At 40.5% G+C, this 18,003-nt stretch overlaps 1 protein-coding gene across 1 annotated transcript; it reads left to right on the top strand.

Moving 5' to 3' along the window:
- Positions 1–2,158: 2,158 nt before the first annotated feature.
- Positions 2,159–17,697, top strand: LOC101441775 (sulfotransferase 2A1-like). Its single transcript, XM_004447599.3, has 6 exons — positions 2,159–2,452; positions 3,552–3,769; positions 7,325–7,451; positions 14,260–14,354; positions 15,243–15,423; positions 17,292–17,697. The coding sequence occupies exons 1-6, from the start codon at positions 2,323–2,325 to the stop codon at positions 17,402–17,404; spliced, it is 864 nt and encodes a 287-aa protein (XP_004447656.1). The 5' UTR covers positions 2,159–2,322; the 3' UTR covers positions 17,405–17,697.
- The last annotated feature ends 306 nt before the right edge of the window (positions 17,698–18,003 follow it).

The raw sequence follows: 18,003 nt of genomic DNA, 5'->3' as shown, positions 1-18,003 counted from the left end.
CCAGCAGTGACTGGACTTTGCTCTTTTCCCTGTGCTGACCTGCCTCAAAACTAGAAAGAAATATGTTGCTGGATTTTGTATAGGTCCCTGACTAAACTGCAGGAAAGGAATTTCAAAGCACACCTCGCTGATTAGGTGAGTGATTTTTTTAGGTAGAGAGGGAAGAGAAATGGAAGGAAATAACAGATTATGGCCGTAGGTGGGAAGGAAGGGCCTGAAGAGTGATAAAGAGGCTGATTTACAGACTGCAGTTCCCCTTACAGATCATAAATGCCCGGGGCTGCTTGTGTTTTGATCCAGGCTGGGGTGAAGAAGCCAGAATAGGGCAAAGGGACAGGGTGGCAGCAGGAGAGCAGGAGGCCATGGCGCTTGCTCTTTAACCCACTAAATACTCCACCCCTTTCCTTATGGCATGGGAGGAGACTCAGTTGTTTGCTGTTTTGATTGATTCCCCCACCCATCAACCAACAATGGGGCCCAATGATGAGGCCCCTGGAGAAGATCCAGGGCTTCTCCTGGTTCTGGAGGAAGGCTCAGTGTTTATGGTCACATCTCATGGGGGTCTTCCAGCAGCCATCGTGGGGGGGGGGGGGGCGGGGTATCGATTCCATGTGGACTTTTTGCCAGGTTCAAGTTGCATCTATTGACTCCCTATCTAGTCTGCTTCAAATAGACCAAAATGTTAATAGTGGAACATCCAGGAAATCTTGAAACAAGTCAAATGGTTTCACAGCCTGAACCAGGAAGCAAGGGATGTGTGGAATCAAGGACGGGGGTCCTGCCTAATGCCCCTTGGTGTATTCTCTCATCTGGCTCCTGATGATGCTGGTCATTGTCCTTCTCCTCAACCTGTTTTCATCATCACCAGCTTCACTGCACAGCACCTCAAGGCCACCAGACTTTTCTCCTGTCCCCTCTAGCTTTAGAGCAGTTGTTCTTAACCAGAGGTCCATGAGTTTGAACTGAAATTCAAAAAACTGCTTTTGTGGGGACATGTTGTTGTGGGTGTGATATATTTATTACATAATACATGTGCACAGTGGACTTAGTAACAGGTCCGACATTTTTACCTGACTGGCAAAGGGGTCCATGGAACAAAAAAGGTTAAGAACCCCTGCTCTAGAGTATCAGTTAACAAAGAGCCCCAAACTAGTGTTACCTGGTCTTCAGGGACTCAAAGGACTCCCTCAACCAAAAGGAGGGAATGTGAAGTTGGAATGATCAGTGGTTTTACTAACAATCTCAATTTGCTTGAGCTTCCATTTTATCCAGGAAATTATGAAGAAGAAACCAAGGTGAACTGAAGCAGGCTGACAAACCAATGATCCTTTATGATGCTTATAAAATCCCCTGCCCCAGCCTAGGAGAAAGAACTGTAAGAAGGAGACCAATGAGAAGTGGACGTGGCTCAAGTAATTGGGTGCCCGCCTACCACATGGGAGGTGCTGGGTTTGTTCCTAGGGTCTCCTAAAGAAGATGCACAAGACAGTGAGCTGGTGTAACAAGATGACACAATGAAGAAGCACAAGGAGGAAAACACAGTGAGAGACCCAACAAGCAGGGAGTAGTGGCTGAAGTGATTAAGTGCCTCCCTTCCACATGGAAGTTCCCAGATTTGGTTGCTGGTTATTATTTAAAGAAAGAAGATGAGCATATAAGAAGGAGCAGAGAGCAGACAGTGAGCACATGGAGGGGACAAGTGGGTAGATAGAAACAAAGAAAGAAAATAAATCTTTAAAAGAAAAGAGTTCAAGCTGACATCAGCAAAGTCTGCTAGTCTTCACCAAATGGCCACAATCTTACATCAACATCCAGCTTGCTAATAAATTATCAAGGACACCCTGCTCAAACAGTGCCTATGGCTCCAAAGGAACCATAAACCATGCCCTCTTTCTCCCGTGCCATTACCTTTGTTTCATGGAGGCATATAAGCTGCTCCCCAGTTCACCCCTTCGAGCAGAAACTGGTCAGTGCTGCTTCTGTATGAATGCAACTTCACCTCAATAAACTTGTTCTGCACCCCATTTTTTTGTTGTTTGCTTTATTTTCAACACAACTCATGCATCCTTTGAAACTACTTCATTAGCTAATTATTACCTCAGCTGTCATTAGAGAGTCATTTCCTGTTACCCTTGATATTTCCACGGTCTTGGTCCAGTAAGGCAACCTCAGCAAGCTGCAGATTGGTCTGTGCCAATCTCCCTTTCTCTTAAAAGTTCAGCCCCCTCAGTCCCTGGAAAAGGCCAGCAGCTGCTTCCACAACTGCTGACACCTGAGCTGCTAAAAGGTTCTGCAGGAAGCATTCTGCATGACACATTCGGGATGGATGCTGATTACAAGTGGGTAGATGGGATTCCTTTCCCTACACTCATTGTTGAAAACCTGGAGCTTCTGCGGGATGAATTTGTGGTGAAGGATGAAGATGTCATTACACTTTCTTACCCAAAGTCAGGTAAGGAAGCAGGATCCTAAACTGAGGAAGGCTGGGGGCCGATGTCACCAGGGCCTGCTCTCTGCTCCCCTTTGGCTGTTGGTGATCAGACCAGCATCCTGTTGACTCCAAAGAAAGGGAGAGGCCACCATAATCCAAAGGACCTGACATCATACGGGGCCTTGTGGAGAGAATCCTAAAGCTGATGCTTTTGATCACAAGGGGGTGTTTGGGGGGGGAGAGTGAGTGAAGTATTTCTACCCTGAGATTTCAAGAAGGAATGTGAGATTGTTAGATGAAGGAGGGGAAAGTGTGTGTAGAAAAGCCTAGAGTAAAAAGATGCATATTCTAGGAATTGTAAAGCTAGGGGACCAATGTCACAGGGAGAATGGGGAGGACAGCAACAGGGTGAGGCTGGATGTGTTTTCAGTGATTACCTGCAGCCCTAACCACCTAAGGGATCAGCAGTTTTCAAAAGGCCCTGGTGCCATATTTACATTCTTCTAAAACAACCCCAACAAGGAACTTTGAGCCTTGGAGTTCACCTGTCCAAATATCTGTTTACCAGTGTTAAGGTTAAACCAGCCCCCCTAAGACCGAGAGCTTCCTGCCAGCTGCTCCCCACAGGCCTGTCTCCAGCACAGCAGCAGGCCCCTTCTTTTATGGTCTCCTCTAGGAGGGTGGGGGTTTCCCCTGGCTCGCATCCTCTCTGCAGTGGGGCTGGCCTCCGGGAGCTTTTGGCTGCAGGAGCTTGCCCCTTGCTTTTGTGTTATGTCCATCTAGCAGTCAATTGTTTTTCTTGGTCACCTCTGAAATCCTCAGGTTCAAACTCACTCCAGCTCTGGATATAGAATAAGATAAACTGGTTAGGGGTGAGTGTTGTGTGTCTGATGAGGAGGGAGCAAAGAAGAGGGAGCAGCAGGAGCAGACAATGCCCAGCAAGGTGTTTCAATGGTGGAGAACTGACCAAATGCTGCCCAGGAAGGAAAATGAGGAGCATCAATGCATTTGGATTTATGGGCGTGGGCATCATGAGTGAAAGAAAAGAGTGCCTTTAAATATGGTGGCAGGGCCAAATGCCAGGTTGCTGTAGATGCCACTACTTTCTTTCTCTGTCTAGGAACCACTTGGTTGTTGGAGATCATCAGCCTGATTCATTCCAGAGGAGATCCCAGCTGGGTCCAGTCTGTGGTCACCTGGGATCGCTCACCGTGGGTAGAAGGTGTGGATGGATATGAAGCAATAAGGAAGCATAGACCTGAAAAAGGCCCACGCTTCTACACCTCCCACCTGCCCATTCAGTTCTTCCCCAGGTCATTCTTCAATTCCAAAGCCAAGGTGAGCAAACATGAGCAATGGCCCTCTGACCTTCTAGGGCATCATGAATGCCCATGTTTTAGGGACTGAGTTAATATGAGGTTTGCTAATGTGAGCATATTAGACAACCTTGTTCCAAGATACAGTATCTGACATTAAGTAATCTCTGTGGTGTGGCTCCAAAAATACTGCTTTCATTAGTAAGTTGATCACTGTCTTACCCCAACACTGAGTTGCCCATTTATAGGTTATAAATCAGAACTTATATTTCAGAGGAAATATGGCATGCTGTTCACATCTGGAACCCAGCTGTGTTTCTCTAATCATGATATCATCTATGCATGACATGGCTATCCCAATTAAACCGCACATGGGGAGCATATGTACCTCAGTGGTTGAACACCTACATCCCATGTATGGGGTCCTGGGTTCAATCTCTGATTCTTCTGCCTCCCCTCAAAAAAGCACGACAAGCCCTATTCATAATTCCAGGAGTTCTGAAGTATAAATCTAACACTGAGTGACCCTGGGGCAATACATGTGAAAGTGTTTTCTTCTTAGATTATTGTTGAAGTCATGTGACACCAAAGATGTTGAGTAACTTGTATGAAACTCCCTTGTTAAACCATTTTACATGATGTGGTAGTAGGAATATTATCAAAAGATTATAAAACCACAGTGTGCTATATTTCTCTCTGGTTGTTTATTGTCAGGTTCATTTATTTCACTGCTTTTGCCAGGGTCATGGAGTTAACATTTATTTTGTTACTATTTTTTCTTTACCATTTTACACTAATCTGGCATAATGTTTGGCATAAAATAGAGACTTGAGAAAATATTGGATGAAGAAATGAATGAAAGAAAGCAAAACAAAACAAAATGACATAAGTCTAAATTCTGGAAAACTATTGTTTTGGGTCAGAAAATTTTGCTTTGAATCTTGGCTTTCCAGCTTTTGTTTATTCACAATAGTGTAATGCCTTTGCAGGTCAAATTGGCAGTATTCATTCCTGAATTCATTTATTCTTTTGTGCATGCATTCCTGCATTTTTTCTTCATTTATTTAGGTTTTATATACCTACTATGTATTAGGCTCCATAGTAGAAAAAAGTGTGCTGAGTGAGGTCAACTCAAGTCAGCTCCTAAACCATTAAGTGGAAAAAGATGATGGGTAGACCTTTAATTAGCTACTTCCATAGCAATAACACTGCTTAGTGATTTCCTGCCATTGTATCTAATTCAGGGCATGCTCAAGAAATAAGGCCTATTTTAAAAACATCATAAATATATTAAGAGGGTGAAGCAGGGAGAGATATATAAGGAAGGTATTGGGCCTCCCAGGAGGGCAGGGGTTTGCAGGTGGAGTGTGGATAGAGGTTTTTGTCCCTCATTTAGGGTCTGAGCAAGGGAAAGCTGGGGTGTTGAACTGTGTGACTGGAGCTTGGGCTCTGCTGAGGCGGGGACAACCTGGAGACGTAATGAGGTGGAGTGAAGCAACTGTGCCATCATTGTGGAAGCAGAGAGATTCAGTGATTACATATGGAAAGCCAGGACTCAGTAATAATTTTAGGAAGGAAAATTTATTAATGAATAGCTGGGCTTGGGAACTTTTCTGTTCAAAAACCTGAGCCCCGAATAGGACTTTTGAATTCCTATTATACAGAGGATATAAGAGTTGGGAGTCAAATGGCACTTTGTTTGAGTAGTAGATAACCTTGAATTAATACATATTCCCCACATTCCCAGTAAGCTTGAATTAACATATTTACTTTGCATTCTCCCTGAATATCTAAAGTCTATAGAGCCTGTATCACTTAATTGGCTTTCCGGGACTGGATTGGTTGGCATGGTTAATGAAAGGTGGCCTGCAGTTCTTACTGTTTGACACACACAGCCCAGGTTATTCATGAAAAAACACTCAGGACCCCGCACATACCCCATATCACCATGGACACCTGAGATGGCAGATGCTAAAGACTGCTTTACTGTGCTGTTAATTTGCTGCAAACAGTTGTCTGCCTTTTATTTGAATTACAGAAGGAAAAATATTATCTTGTATATTTACTCACTTAGTTACTGTTTTTGAGGCTCTTTATTCCTTCCTATGGATGCATTACCATTTTCCCTCATCCTGAGAGACTTGGTTTAGCATTTTTTAAAATGTAAGTTTTATTTACTTTTAAAAGATACGTAGATCACACGAAATGTTACCTTAAAAAAATATAGGCAGTTCCCATGTGCCCCACTCCCCAAGCATTTTTTGTGGTAGGGTAGAGCTGCTGGTAATAAATTCTCAGCTTTCATGGATAAAGGATTCAGGGCTAATGGTTGTGTGTGTGTGCATGTATGTGTTTTCCATCCAGCCCTTTAAAGCCAGCTTTCAACTTTCTTTGGGCCTAAATATTTTCCGATGAGAAGCCAGGAGGAATTCTCACCTTTTTCACACTGTACAAAATGTTAGTATCTTTCTCTGGCAACCTGGGTGCCTCCCTGGATGTACATAAAATATATAGACATATAATAATATATGTACAACAATATTGGTTTTACTTGGTATGCATATTTACATACACATGTAATGTGTACTTTAGTTCAAATTAAACATATACTATACTATATATTATATAGTTATATATTATATATAATTATGTAACTATTGACACATACATATATTTTGGATGTAGAATAATATGAGTACTTAGATACTATTATACTGCAGACAAAGTGCAATTGTTGGTTGCTGACATAGGGTACATTCTCAGCTAGTGTTATTAGTTATCATAACTAATTATATTATCCTGATTATTCCTATTACCACATTGGTATCACCATACTACAAAAGAGGAAACTGAGGCTCAGAGAAGGGATCTCACTTGGACAAGTCTCATAACTAAAGACTCAGGACTCTGGGCATGTCCAGGTATAGCCATGGGGTAGGCAGGTGATCAGAACTGGATCCAGCACATCCTAGACTGTTTTCAGATTTATTGATACCATTTTTCTCTGAGGCTTCCCAAACTAAAGCAGCATAATGAAGTTGTTCATGCCACCATTTTGAATTTTATAATAAATAGAACATTTATACACTGTTAGCCATTAATATCTGTCTGATTCGTGACTGGGAAATGCTGATTTAGTAAACACTTATAGGTAAAGAAGCTGGACCTGGAGCATGAAATGTCTGGAATAGCACTGATTAGGGAGGAAGTCAGGGGCAGAGTCCCAGCAAAACTCAGGTTTCCTGATTCACACCCAGGTCAGCTTACACAGTGACACCAATATAGCATAATATCAATTTTCTTTTCAAAGTACTGGGGGACTTTTCCTTGGCTTGGGTTGAAATGTCCTTCAGGCCAGAAACAATCCAGTCTTATTCACTGTTCCATCTAGAGTATATACATAATTTCTGGTCTATAGTAGGTCCTCAACAAACTTTGCTGAATGAATGAATGGGAGAAGACTGACAAGTAGCTACATGTTTTGTTGGGGAATAGCTGTTTTGCCATTTTCTAAGATCAAGGAGATAGGGAATCAGATCCATTTATTTCCCACTTTTTTTTTTCCTTTTCCACTTAGGCTATTTACATCATTAGAAATCCCAGAGATATTATTACTTCTGGTTACTTTTTTTGGAAAGGAATGAAGATTATAAAATCTCCAGAGTCTTTTGAACAATTCTTTCAATGGTTCCTTCAGGGAAATGGTGAGTCTCTTGAAATATGGTTTTCTATGGAATGGAATTCCTGTACCTCAAATGTAAGTAACACTGGCAGGGTAAATACCCACATTGCCCTCCAACCTTGATGTCGATTAGCCTTTAGTACCACCCACCTTTGTCTACACACTCTGTGCCTTCACAGGGTTTCCAATTCTTCTTTTCAGGCACATGGATACTAATGTTCTCCCACTCCACACTCTTTGTAGAACTCTGCATTCTGAATATCAGCTATTCCTTGGTTTTCCTCTTTATGCCTTCTCTGACCATGATTGTTAGAATTCAATGTTTATTCATTCATCTTTCATCTTCCCCTTTCCTTTATCAGGTGATAATAAATACAATCTTTTTTTATTAATTACCTTTATATGACTCAGGAGAAATGTCCTCTTACCAGGAAGCACCCCAAGACATTCTTATGAATGCAATCCTCTCTCTAATCCTTCACTTCCTCTTCTTTTCTTTTGACACATTTCATCATCTATCATATTGGTTGGTCCTTTTGTGTCTACCTCTACTAGAATGGCATCTCTTTGAACCCTCCTAGAGACTGTGGTTTTCATGACTGTGCACCTATTACCTGTAAGAGTATATGAAACATAATGGACATGTCACCTGTATTATGTTAGAGTTAAATAACATGATTGACCTCTGACTTCATTCACATGATCTTTGTTTTCTGGCTGCTAAAACAAATACCATGTGGCATTCAGCTTAAATAGTGGGAATTTTTGGCCCAGGGTTTTCAGGCTAGAAGTCCAAATCCAAGGCATCATCACTGAGGCGATGCTTTCTCATGGAAGACTGAGGTGTTCTGGGCCTGGTGACCAGCAATGCTTGTCCTTCGCTTTTCTGTTACATGGCAGCCTCTCCTGGTTTCTCCAGGTGCCACCAACTTCCAGCTTTTTTAGGTGGCTTTCTCTCTGAATTACATTCTGCTTACAAAGGACTCCAGGAATAGGATTAAGGCCTTCCTGATCCACTGGCCACACCTTACCTGAAGGAATCTCATCAAAATGTCCTATTTAAGACGGGTTCTCACCCACAGGAATGGATTGTGGTTAAGAACATACTTTTGTGGGATGCGTGGCACTAAGCATGCTCTCACCTGCTTCATGCAGAAAACTGTCCTTCCTGTTCCTCATGAGAAAAATATTTTATCCAGATGTTTCTAATGAGGACGCTCTGTTGCCCATGCTTAAGGAAACTTTGAACACATCAGCAGGGGGAGCTGGAGAAAACAAAGTTTGGGAATAGGACTGAGTCCTTTGAAAGGTCATGTGTGCCATTCATAGAGGACCCCAGATGGTAGCTACTTGGCAGGGGAGAGGAACGGATGCCAGTGGCTAAGGACTGGAGGGAGGAAGATGGCTTTGTAATTTAAGGGCACCCTGAAGGATTGCTGTGGTGATGGGGCTGTTTTCTAGTTAAACTGTAGTGGTAGGTACCTGGATCTGCACATGTGAAAAAATTACCTGAATCTAAATACACACAGAGGAGTAAATCTGGGAGACTCTGAATAAGATCAGTAGATCGCATCAGTGCCAAGTTCCTAGCTTTGATAATATATTATAGTTTTGCAAGATATTACCACTGGGGGAAGCTGTGCAGAGGGGTAGTCATATCTTCTCTAGTCTTTCTTTTTTTTCCCTAAGGTTCATTTTATTTACTTTCCCCCTTTCTCTTCATTTCCCCCTCCCATGATTTTTTTTTTCCTATCTGTGTCCATTTGCTGTGTGATCATTTGTATGTATTTCTTTTGGTCTTCTCTTTTTCACTTTTTTTCTTCTACGATTCACCAGGATTTAATCCTGGAGAACTCTGATGTGGAAAGAGGTTCCCTGTCAGCTGCACCACCTCAGTTCCTGGTTTTTACTGTGCTCAACCTTGACTCTCCCTTTCATCACTCTTTTGTTGCATCATCATCTTGCTCCATGAATCACTTGTGCAGGCAGTGGCTCAATGCATGGGCACTGGCTCACCATGTGGACAATGGCTTTCTTACTGCACAGGCACACTTTCTCTTCCTCTTTTTCCCCAGGGATTGAGCGCAGGTCCTCCCATATGGTAGGCAGAAGCCCTATCACTTGAGTCACATCCGTTTCCCTCTCTAGTCTTTCTTATAACTGCATGTGAATCTATCTATCTCAAAATAAAAGGCTTAAATTCTTTTTAATCTAAACTATGATGATATAAACATGAAATAAAAGCACCATGCTTTGTGTAACTGTTACTACTTCTGTTGACTCAGTTCCTGCAGTAAAATCAATTGATAGTTTTCTCTGGCCAGACTCTCAACTCTTCAAGCATTTCAGATAATAATGTATAGCTTTTTAAAGGAAAGTGTAAAAGATAATTGTGATGGTTAGACTATTGTGTGAACTTAGCCAGGTAATTGTGCCAAATTGATTGGTCAAGCAAGCACTAGGCTAACTGTAATACAAGTGCATTTATGGACTTTAGTCACCATTGAGTTTACTGCAGTGGTAAATCATAACTGATTACAATTACATCCGTCAGGGAGAATGCCATCAGCAATGAATATCACTTACCTCAGTCAGTGGAATGCCTTAAAAGGGGAAGTGGTTCCAGCATTGAGAGAGAATTTCCCAGCTCATCTTTGGTCAGCCAACTTCTCCCAGGACTCATATGAAACTTCATTGGACTTTGATTGGAGCCCCTGGTTGCAGCCTGCTTGTGCAACCTGGATTTGTGCATCCCCACAAATGTAAGACTCTTCTAAAATCAAGCACTATTGACACATAACTCTTGTTGATTCTGTTTCCCTAGAGAACTTTGATTAATATAATAGTCAGTTGTAGAGACAATAGGTTAATGATCCTCTACTAAAGTACCCGTGGCCCAGCTTCAATGCTTTTCAATTAATTATCATTTAGTTTTTTCTATTTGTCCTATTTATCCCCTGCCTTATTCCCCTGTATTATTTTCAAGCAAAATTAAGCTATCAACATTGAAACAGTAAGTGAGAAATATATGCAAAGATACTATACCTCACTCAAAATAAGACAAGTATGAATTTAAATGCTATTGCCATTTCTCACCATTTGTTTTGGTTCCTATTGCTGCTCAGAAAGTAACCACAGACTTAGAGATTTATAACAAAAGAATTTTTTTTATACCTTATACTTCTGGAGATCAGAAGTCTGAAATGAGACTTATGGGCAAAAACCAAGGTGTCTATCAGGAAAAATGCTTTCCTCTCTGGAGGCTCTAGGGAACATTATGTTTCTTGTCTTTTTCAGCTTCAAGAGGCAGCCAGTGTTGGTTCTTGGCCACATCATTCCAAACTCTGCTTTCACTGTCATATCTTCTTCTCTGACTCTCACACCTGCCTCCCTATTACAAGGACCCCCCTTTTTTTTCCTGAAATACATTCTCTCTTTATTTTTCTTTACCTGGTACATTCAAAAAATATAAAAGGTCCCCATACACCCCCACCTCCCCTTATCCCACTCCTCCCACATCAGCAACCTCTTTCATCATCGTGGGACTTTGATTGCATTTGGTGACTACATTTTGGAGCACTGCTGTACCACATGGATAATGGTTGCTATTTAGTTTGCACTCTCCCCCAGTTCACCTAGTGGGCCATGGCAGGACATACAATGTCGAGCATCTGTCCCTTCAGTACCATCCAGGACAACTCCAAGTCCTGAAAATGCCCCCACATCACCGTTCTTCCCTCTTCCTACCTTCAGCAGCTACCATGGCCACTTTCTCTACATCAGTGCTACAATTTCTTCCATTACTAATCACAATAGTTCCATAGTAGAATATCAGTGAGTCCACTCTAGTCTATACCCTTTTCCTCCATCCTGTGGTCCCTGGGATGAATATGACCATTCCACCTCTGTATTGAAGGGGGGCGTAGATTCCATTGGATTTTGGATGCAATTCTCCTACTTGCAGTTGTAGGCACTCTTGGCTCCCTGGTGTGGTGGTTGACCTTCTTCACAAAGACACATTTGATTGCACTAGCCCCAGGTATAATGAAGAGCTTCTCAAGTTCCTTAAGTTAATCAAAAGATAGCAAAGTCATAGTTTCCTGGGATTTTAAGGTGGATATCCTTCTGTCTATGACAGAAAACGTTCAAAACCTTTGAAATACCTAGGTCATGAGGATGTGGGTAGACAGGCATGGCCATTTGTTTCTCATGGGAATGGAAAACAGTCTAAGCCTAGGAACGCTTATTTTGTAAAATCTATCAAAATTAGATACGCATATTCCATTTGATGCAGGATTCTTACTTCTTTACATGAAAGAATACATTAGGGAAATTGCAAAAAGGAGGGATATACTGGACTGTTCAAATCAGAATTATTTATAACAACAACAACAACAAACCAAAAAACTGGGACCAAAACGTCTAACAATATAACAGAATCCTAATTGATGTAAAAAAGGGCTCCTGCTATCCTACCACAGAGTGGACTCTAGAATCCATTAGTAAGTTCAAACAATTAGGATGTGAGGAAGAGTGTAAAGAGTAAGCTACCAGTTACCTAATATGGGGGGACAGGCACCGAAAATTACACAAGGAGAGATTTCACACATCTGGAACTGGGGATATTGGAAAGGGAGTGGAGATTTGGCAAGATATGAAGCTAATAATATCTTTGAGATCAAGATCATGGGCCATAGATATTGTAGTAAAGAGCATGGACTTCAACCTGTATTTCTATTAAAAATAATTATTTCTGAAGGGTACCCTCGGTTTATGTAAATGGATTTCCATAAAAGATATATTTAAAGCATTATAATGCCAAAAATATTTGTCAGATTATTCAATAGGCTCACATTTTGGGAGAATCCCTTCCCTTGCAGACCAAAAGAGTAACCATATTCTCCACTACAAGCATTTTTCCTTTAGCAGCATGATACGCCCCAGTTGGTCATGATCTTGCAAGTTTTTACATACCATGTTCTATTCTAGGAGTTTCTACTCTCTGTGTTTAAGTATTGATTATTCAACCTATTACTAGGTGTTTCTCAAAGGGCAAATGACATAAATTCTTTAAACACCAATTTGCTTCTTGGTTAAAAAGGACTTGGTGATCCACAGAGAAAATGTGACATTGGTGTGGGAAAAGTGGCCATGGTGGCTGCTAGGTGCAGGGAATGGGAGGAAGAGATGAGATGTGGAGGCATTTTTGGGACTTGGAGTTGTCCTAGGTGGTGCTTCAGGGACAATTACCGGACATTGTAGATCCTCCCAGGGCCCACTGGATGGAACATGGGAGAGTATGGCCTATGATGTGGACCATTGAACTTGAGGTGCAGCAGTGCCCAGAGTTGTACTTACCAAATGCAAAGGATGTGTCATGATGATGGGAGAGAGTGTTGCTGTGGGGGGAGTGGTGGGGTGGGGGTGGTGGGGTTGAATGGAACCTCATATTTTTTGAATGTAATATTTTTTAAAAATGAATTAAAAAAATTTTTTTAAAAAAGGACTTGGTGGGTGGGGAGTGGGTTATGTGGGAAACTCTTAAGTTTTTTGTTTCTTTTTTTTTTTTAAGATAACATGCCTTGTGATCTATTAAATTTTATTAAAATAAATAAATATATAAAAGATTAAAAAAAAAAGAAGTGATCCAATATCTTCATTAGGCCCAGTGAACAGCATACCACAAACAAAAAAACAATAACAAAAAAAGGATTTTGGGTGTATTAACTGAGAGAGTGCCTTGAACTTGTCAGTACTCAAAAATTTTGGTGTATTTATTGCCAGGAAAGACATACCTTTCATTTTGATTTTTGGAATGCTGATTCCAAGGTCTTGCTTGGAGTTTATGATCTATACTTTGTCCAGAAATTCATTTCATCATGTGAGCCCTGGTGCCATCATCTCAACAACCAGAGGTCCTACTTAATTAGACCAACCTGTTGCAAACAACACTAAACATCATAATTTACTCAAGCAAAAAGAGAATTATGAAAATGCCATGCTTTATCAGTGAATCCAATATAGTAATTCACCCAGACTTCATTAAGGAATAGAAGGACCCTGGAGTCAACCAGAATATACTGCATTTCTGCATGAGAATTTTGTTTCTTTTTTTTTTGAGGATAGGTTTCTATTATTTTATATAAATATGACCTGAAAAAGAACTCACCATTCCTGGAATTGTGGACCTATATTTTATTGTTCAGACAGAAAGGGAAACAAATTTTTCTCTTGATGTCCAAGGAAGAGGCAGTGGTCCACATGGATCACAAACCCCATCTGATCACATCAGTAATATTCAAGTAATGGGATACCTTAGGGTATGACTTCTTATACTACCATCCTTTGAATAAAGTAAATGCGTAAGGAAAATTTTTCATAAAATGTGCTGTTTCAAAGGTATAGGGTGGGTGAAGAACAGGTAGATCAGTGTCTTATACACTTAAACAGATTTTCTTTTGTATTGGAGAAATAAATGATATTCATAATGGAACGAAAATAAATATTGACTCTATAATGCACTGAGTCCATAACACACTAACTCTTTAATTTGCTATCTCAATTTCCTTCAAATTCCAAAATTCGTTTTTCTCATATGTGAACTTGTTCTTAAAATATTTTATCATATACAGCAACTAGTGTTTTTCAATCAGTGGAGTAATGCAGAACACTATTTCTCATGAAAATTGAGAAATGGAAAAGAATATCCACTACTTCACTCATTTACTCCTCAAATACGTATGGCATTTCTACCATTGGTCAGAATATTACATGCAATTGGCTCACAAGGGTGATTCTACTGCCACCTTTTCTCTCCACTTCTCTTGCAGTGACATATGGATCATGGTTTGACCATATTCGTGGCTGGCTGTCAATGAGGGGAAAAGATAATTTCCTGGTAGTGGCATATGAGGACTTGCATCAGGTGAAAATTCTTCCAAAAATTTCATTCCCTTTCTCATTCCATATTATCTAACTTACCCACATTTTTAAGGTTTCTATTCTATCCTTTCAGTTAGAGAATATCCCAGTGAGGAGATATAGTTGAGATATTGTCCTCCCATTCTCCATTGTCCTACATATGTAGGACATGTTCTTTCTTTACTTTTCTTATTCATTTCTTCTTAAAACATCTAAGACATGCAGTGAGGAATTACTTGATGGGATGTACACATGCTGAAATGTGTCATCAACTTTTCTGTGGCCAAAGAGCTGATGTAATCTTGAAACAAGGAGTAATGTCAGTTTGGAAAGGAAACATGGGATTTGGCAAGGTCGTGATTGGTACAAGAAATATTTACATAATCCCAGATTAATAGAATGTAAATGTGATTCTAGCATGCACAAATATGTAAATATTCAAGTATATTGATAGGAAGAGGTGGCTTTTATCAAAAAGGGTAACTCAGTTGAACATCTTTGTTCACTTGGTGCACTTCAGGAGATCTCTGAAAACCAGGTACTACCAAAGCAGAAGAAAAATTGGAGTTTTATAGAGTGAGAGTATGAGAGGGGCACACATGCTTGTGGCTTGGTGCAGAATTATAAATATTGATTTGGATGTCTTTTAACCTTTGTTATATCCTTTCCACCTCTCCATCACCTCCAATTGTCTTTGGTGTTCTTTCTATTCTAACTTAGCCTTATCCCATATTGATCACTTTCTAGATGTGCAAAACCTAGTTATATTCTTCCCCTTTCTCATTTCATCTCCTCCTGGTATTCCTTCCCCTGTTCCCCTGCTTCTATTTACAGTTCTTTTTTTCCTCTTGAATTTTATTTCCAAATTCTGACTCTTTGTTTCCTAATCTAGGACAGAAGAGGCACTGTAGAGCTGATCAGCCAGTTCTTGGGCTGCAAGCTAACCCCAGAGGAACTGAGCTCAGTCCTAAAGAACACATCCTTCCAAGTCATGAAAGATAACAAAATGAGCAATTTCTCTCAATTACCAGATACCATAATGGATCACAGCAAAGCACAATTGATAAGAAAAGGTGAGAAGTTTTCCTTGATCTGAATCAGGAAATGAATGTGCAATGAATTCCCCTGCTTTTTAAAAGCCAGGTGCAATGGATGTGTCATGATGATGGGAGAGAGTGTTGCTGTGGGGGGAGTGGGGGACGGGGGCGGTGGGGTTGAATGGGACCTCATATTTTTCATAATGTAATTAAAAAATAATAATAAATAATTAAAAAAAAATAAAAGCCATTTTAGAGACCTATATTCATACTCTATACAATCGCTCTGAAGTGCACAGTTAAGGATTCTTGGTGTAATCACAAAATTGTGCATTCATCACTGCAATCAATTTTAGGACATTTTCATCACTCCAAAAATAAAACTAGCCTATCCCTTACTCTCCTTCTTTTATTGACACATTAGACATGGAAAAAGGGTAATATTTGAATCCTGAAAGCTGTACAAGTCATCTGAAATCTAAGAATTTAAGGAATGATCAGGTGTATGGAAATGGGGGTAGGAACAACAGATTGTGTGTCTCAATAGAGTTGAACTATTGGGGGAAATTGAATGCTAATATGAATGATGTGGAATGTAGAACTGGATGTTAGTGTGTTCTATAGGGCACGGAGATGACTGAACAGCCACAGACCTTAGGAATAAAGTGGCCTTGAGCTGAGTGGCTTACAAGGAGAAGGGCATGATCATTCAAAGATATAAGTTCAAAGAGCAGCAATCCAGACTATAAGAAGGATCATTATATGGAAATTGAAATCAACAGGCTTTCTATGATAGTTACAGGAATCCAGTATGCTTGATCTAGAATCTTCATTGATTAAAGGGTTGTCCTGATGGTGGTAGAAAGCTAGAAAGAAGAGTCTCTGGGTAGTGTAGCTGGTTGCTATGTTCAAAAGTGAGAATGAGGGAAACAGATGTGGCTCAACCAATTGGGCTCCTGTCTACCATATAGGAGGTCCAAGGTTTGATGACCAAGGCCTCCTGGTGAGCGCAAGCTGTACCATGCATTGAGCTGGCCCATGAGGCACATGTGACCTGCACAGGAGAACTGCAATCTGTGGGAATGCCACCTCATGTGGGAAAAGGTACCCCATAGGAGTGCTGGCTGACTCAGAGAGGAGGCACAGCAAGATGACACAAGAAGAGAAACAGGTGAGAAAACAAGAAGACATAGTAGTAGAGGATCTGAGGTGGCACAAGAGAGTAATCTCCTGTATCCTGATCATGAAGGTCCCAGGATCTGTTCCCTGAGCTGCCTAATGAGAACACAGACACAGAAGAACACTCAGCGAATTGACACCAAGAGCAGACAATGGGGTGAACAGGGCAGGAAGGTGAGAAAGAGATAAAAAATAAATAATAAAAAAAAGTGAGAGTGAAAAAAAAGGACTGAAATCAGAAGTGAGTAGCAAGAACACACTTTCTACCTAGATGGTCAGCCAAAGTGTGGTTTTGGAGAAAAAAAACAACCTTTGTCTTACAGACATGTGAATACTGAAGAGGTGTACATGTATAATCCTAAAACAGTGCCTGGCATATAACAATCACTTACGTATGTCAGATGTTGTCGTTGTTTTTACCTTTTCACTTTTCAACCTTCACGATATTACTATGAGGCAAGTATTAGGGAAACTCTTATTTAATACTTGGCAAACTTGGGGCTCAAATAGATTATGCAACGAGACTTCTGGGGCTAGAAACAATGGGTAGAAATGATGGCTGGCTGATTCCAGACAGGAATTTCATAGTCACTCTGCTGTACTGCCTACAATTTCAAGGTCAGTGTTCAGGAGAGAAGGCAAGTGGGGACACACACAGGCAGCAGAATGCAGTCTTGAGATCCTATTTATACATGTGATGTAGACTCATTCTTTGTATTTAACAGGAATTACTGGGGACTGGAAAAATCACTTCACATTGGCACAGAGTGAAACTTTTGATAAAGTATATGAAGAGAAGATGGCAGGGCTTCCACGAGAGGCTTTCCCATGGGAATGATGAGCTCATGTTTCTGAATCTGACGTGACTACTGACCTCCTTCCTATCCTGTGCACAGGCAGGTCAGCTGAAGCACAATCTCAATCAGTGCATTCAGGATGCTTTAATTATATAATGTAATTATGTATCCAAAAATTGAAAACAACCAAGTGCTTCATTACTTTCATGGAATACTATGGAATGGGGGAGAGTGTGGGCCATGATGTGACCAATGACCATGAGGTGCAGAGATACCCAGAGATGTACTTACCAAATGCAATGGATGTGTCATGATGATGGGAGTGAGTGTTGCTGGGGGGGGGAGGGGTGCTGTGGGGGTGGTGGGGTCGAATGGGACCTCATATTTTTTTAATGTAATATTTTTACAAAATCAATAAAAAATAAAAAATAAAAAATAAAAAACAAAAAAAACCCTTATGCAATAATTAAGACATAGAGAAAATTAAAGAAAATAATATTTTAAACATACATAAATTTTACCCAGGTTGAAAAATAAAAGGAAATTCTTTGCAATATTTGTGACATGTGTATTAGAGTAAGAAATGAAACAGTATATACACCACTACCATGTTTTCTGTAAATATCACCAAGCTCATTTC

Source organism: Dasypus novemcinctus, chromosome 18, assembly GCF_030445035.2.
Source record: "Dasypus novemcinctus isolate mDasNov1 chromosome 18, mDasNov1.1.hap2, whole genome shotgun sequence".
NCBI lineage: Eukaryota > Metazoa > Chordata > Mammalia > Cingulata > Dasypodidae > Dasypus > Dasypus novemcinctus.
This window is presented reverse-complemented; position numbering and strand designations above follow the sequence as displayed.

Bases quoted from the DNA above. Each gene is read 5' to 3' on its own strand.
- LOC101441775 (XM_004447599.3), top strand. From the start codon at position 2,323: ATGGATGCTGATTACAAGTGGGTAGATGGGATTCCTTTCCCTACACTC. The intron at 14,355-15,242 runs GTGAAAATTCTT...TTCCTAATCTAG, and splicing joins CATATGAGGACTTGCATCAG to GACAGAAGAGGCACTGTAGA. The intron at 15,424-17,291 runs GTGAGAAGTTTT...TGTATTTAACAG, and splicing joins AGCACAATTGATAAGAAAAG to GAATTACTGGGGACTGGAAA.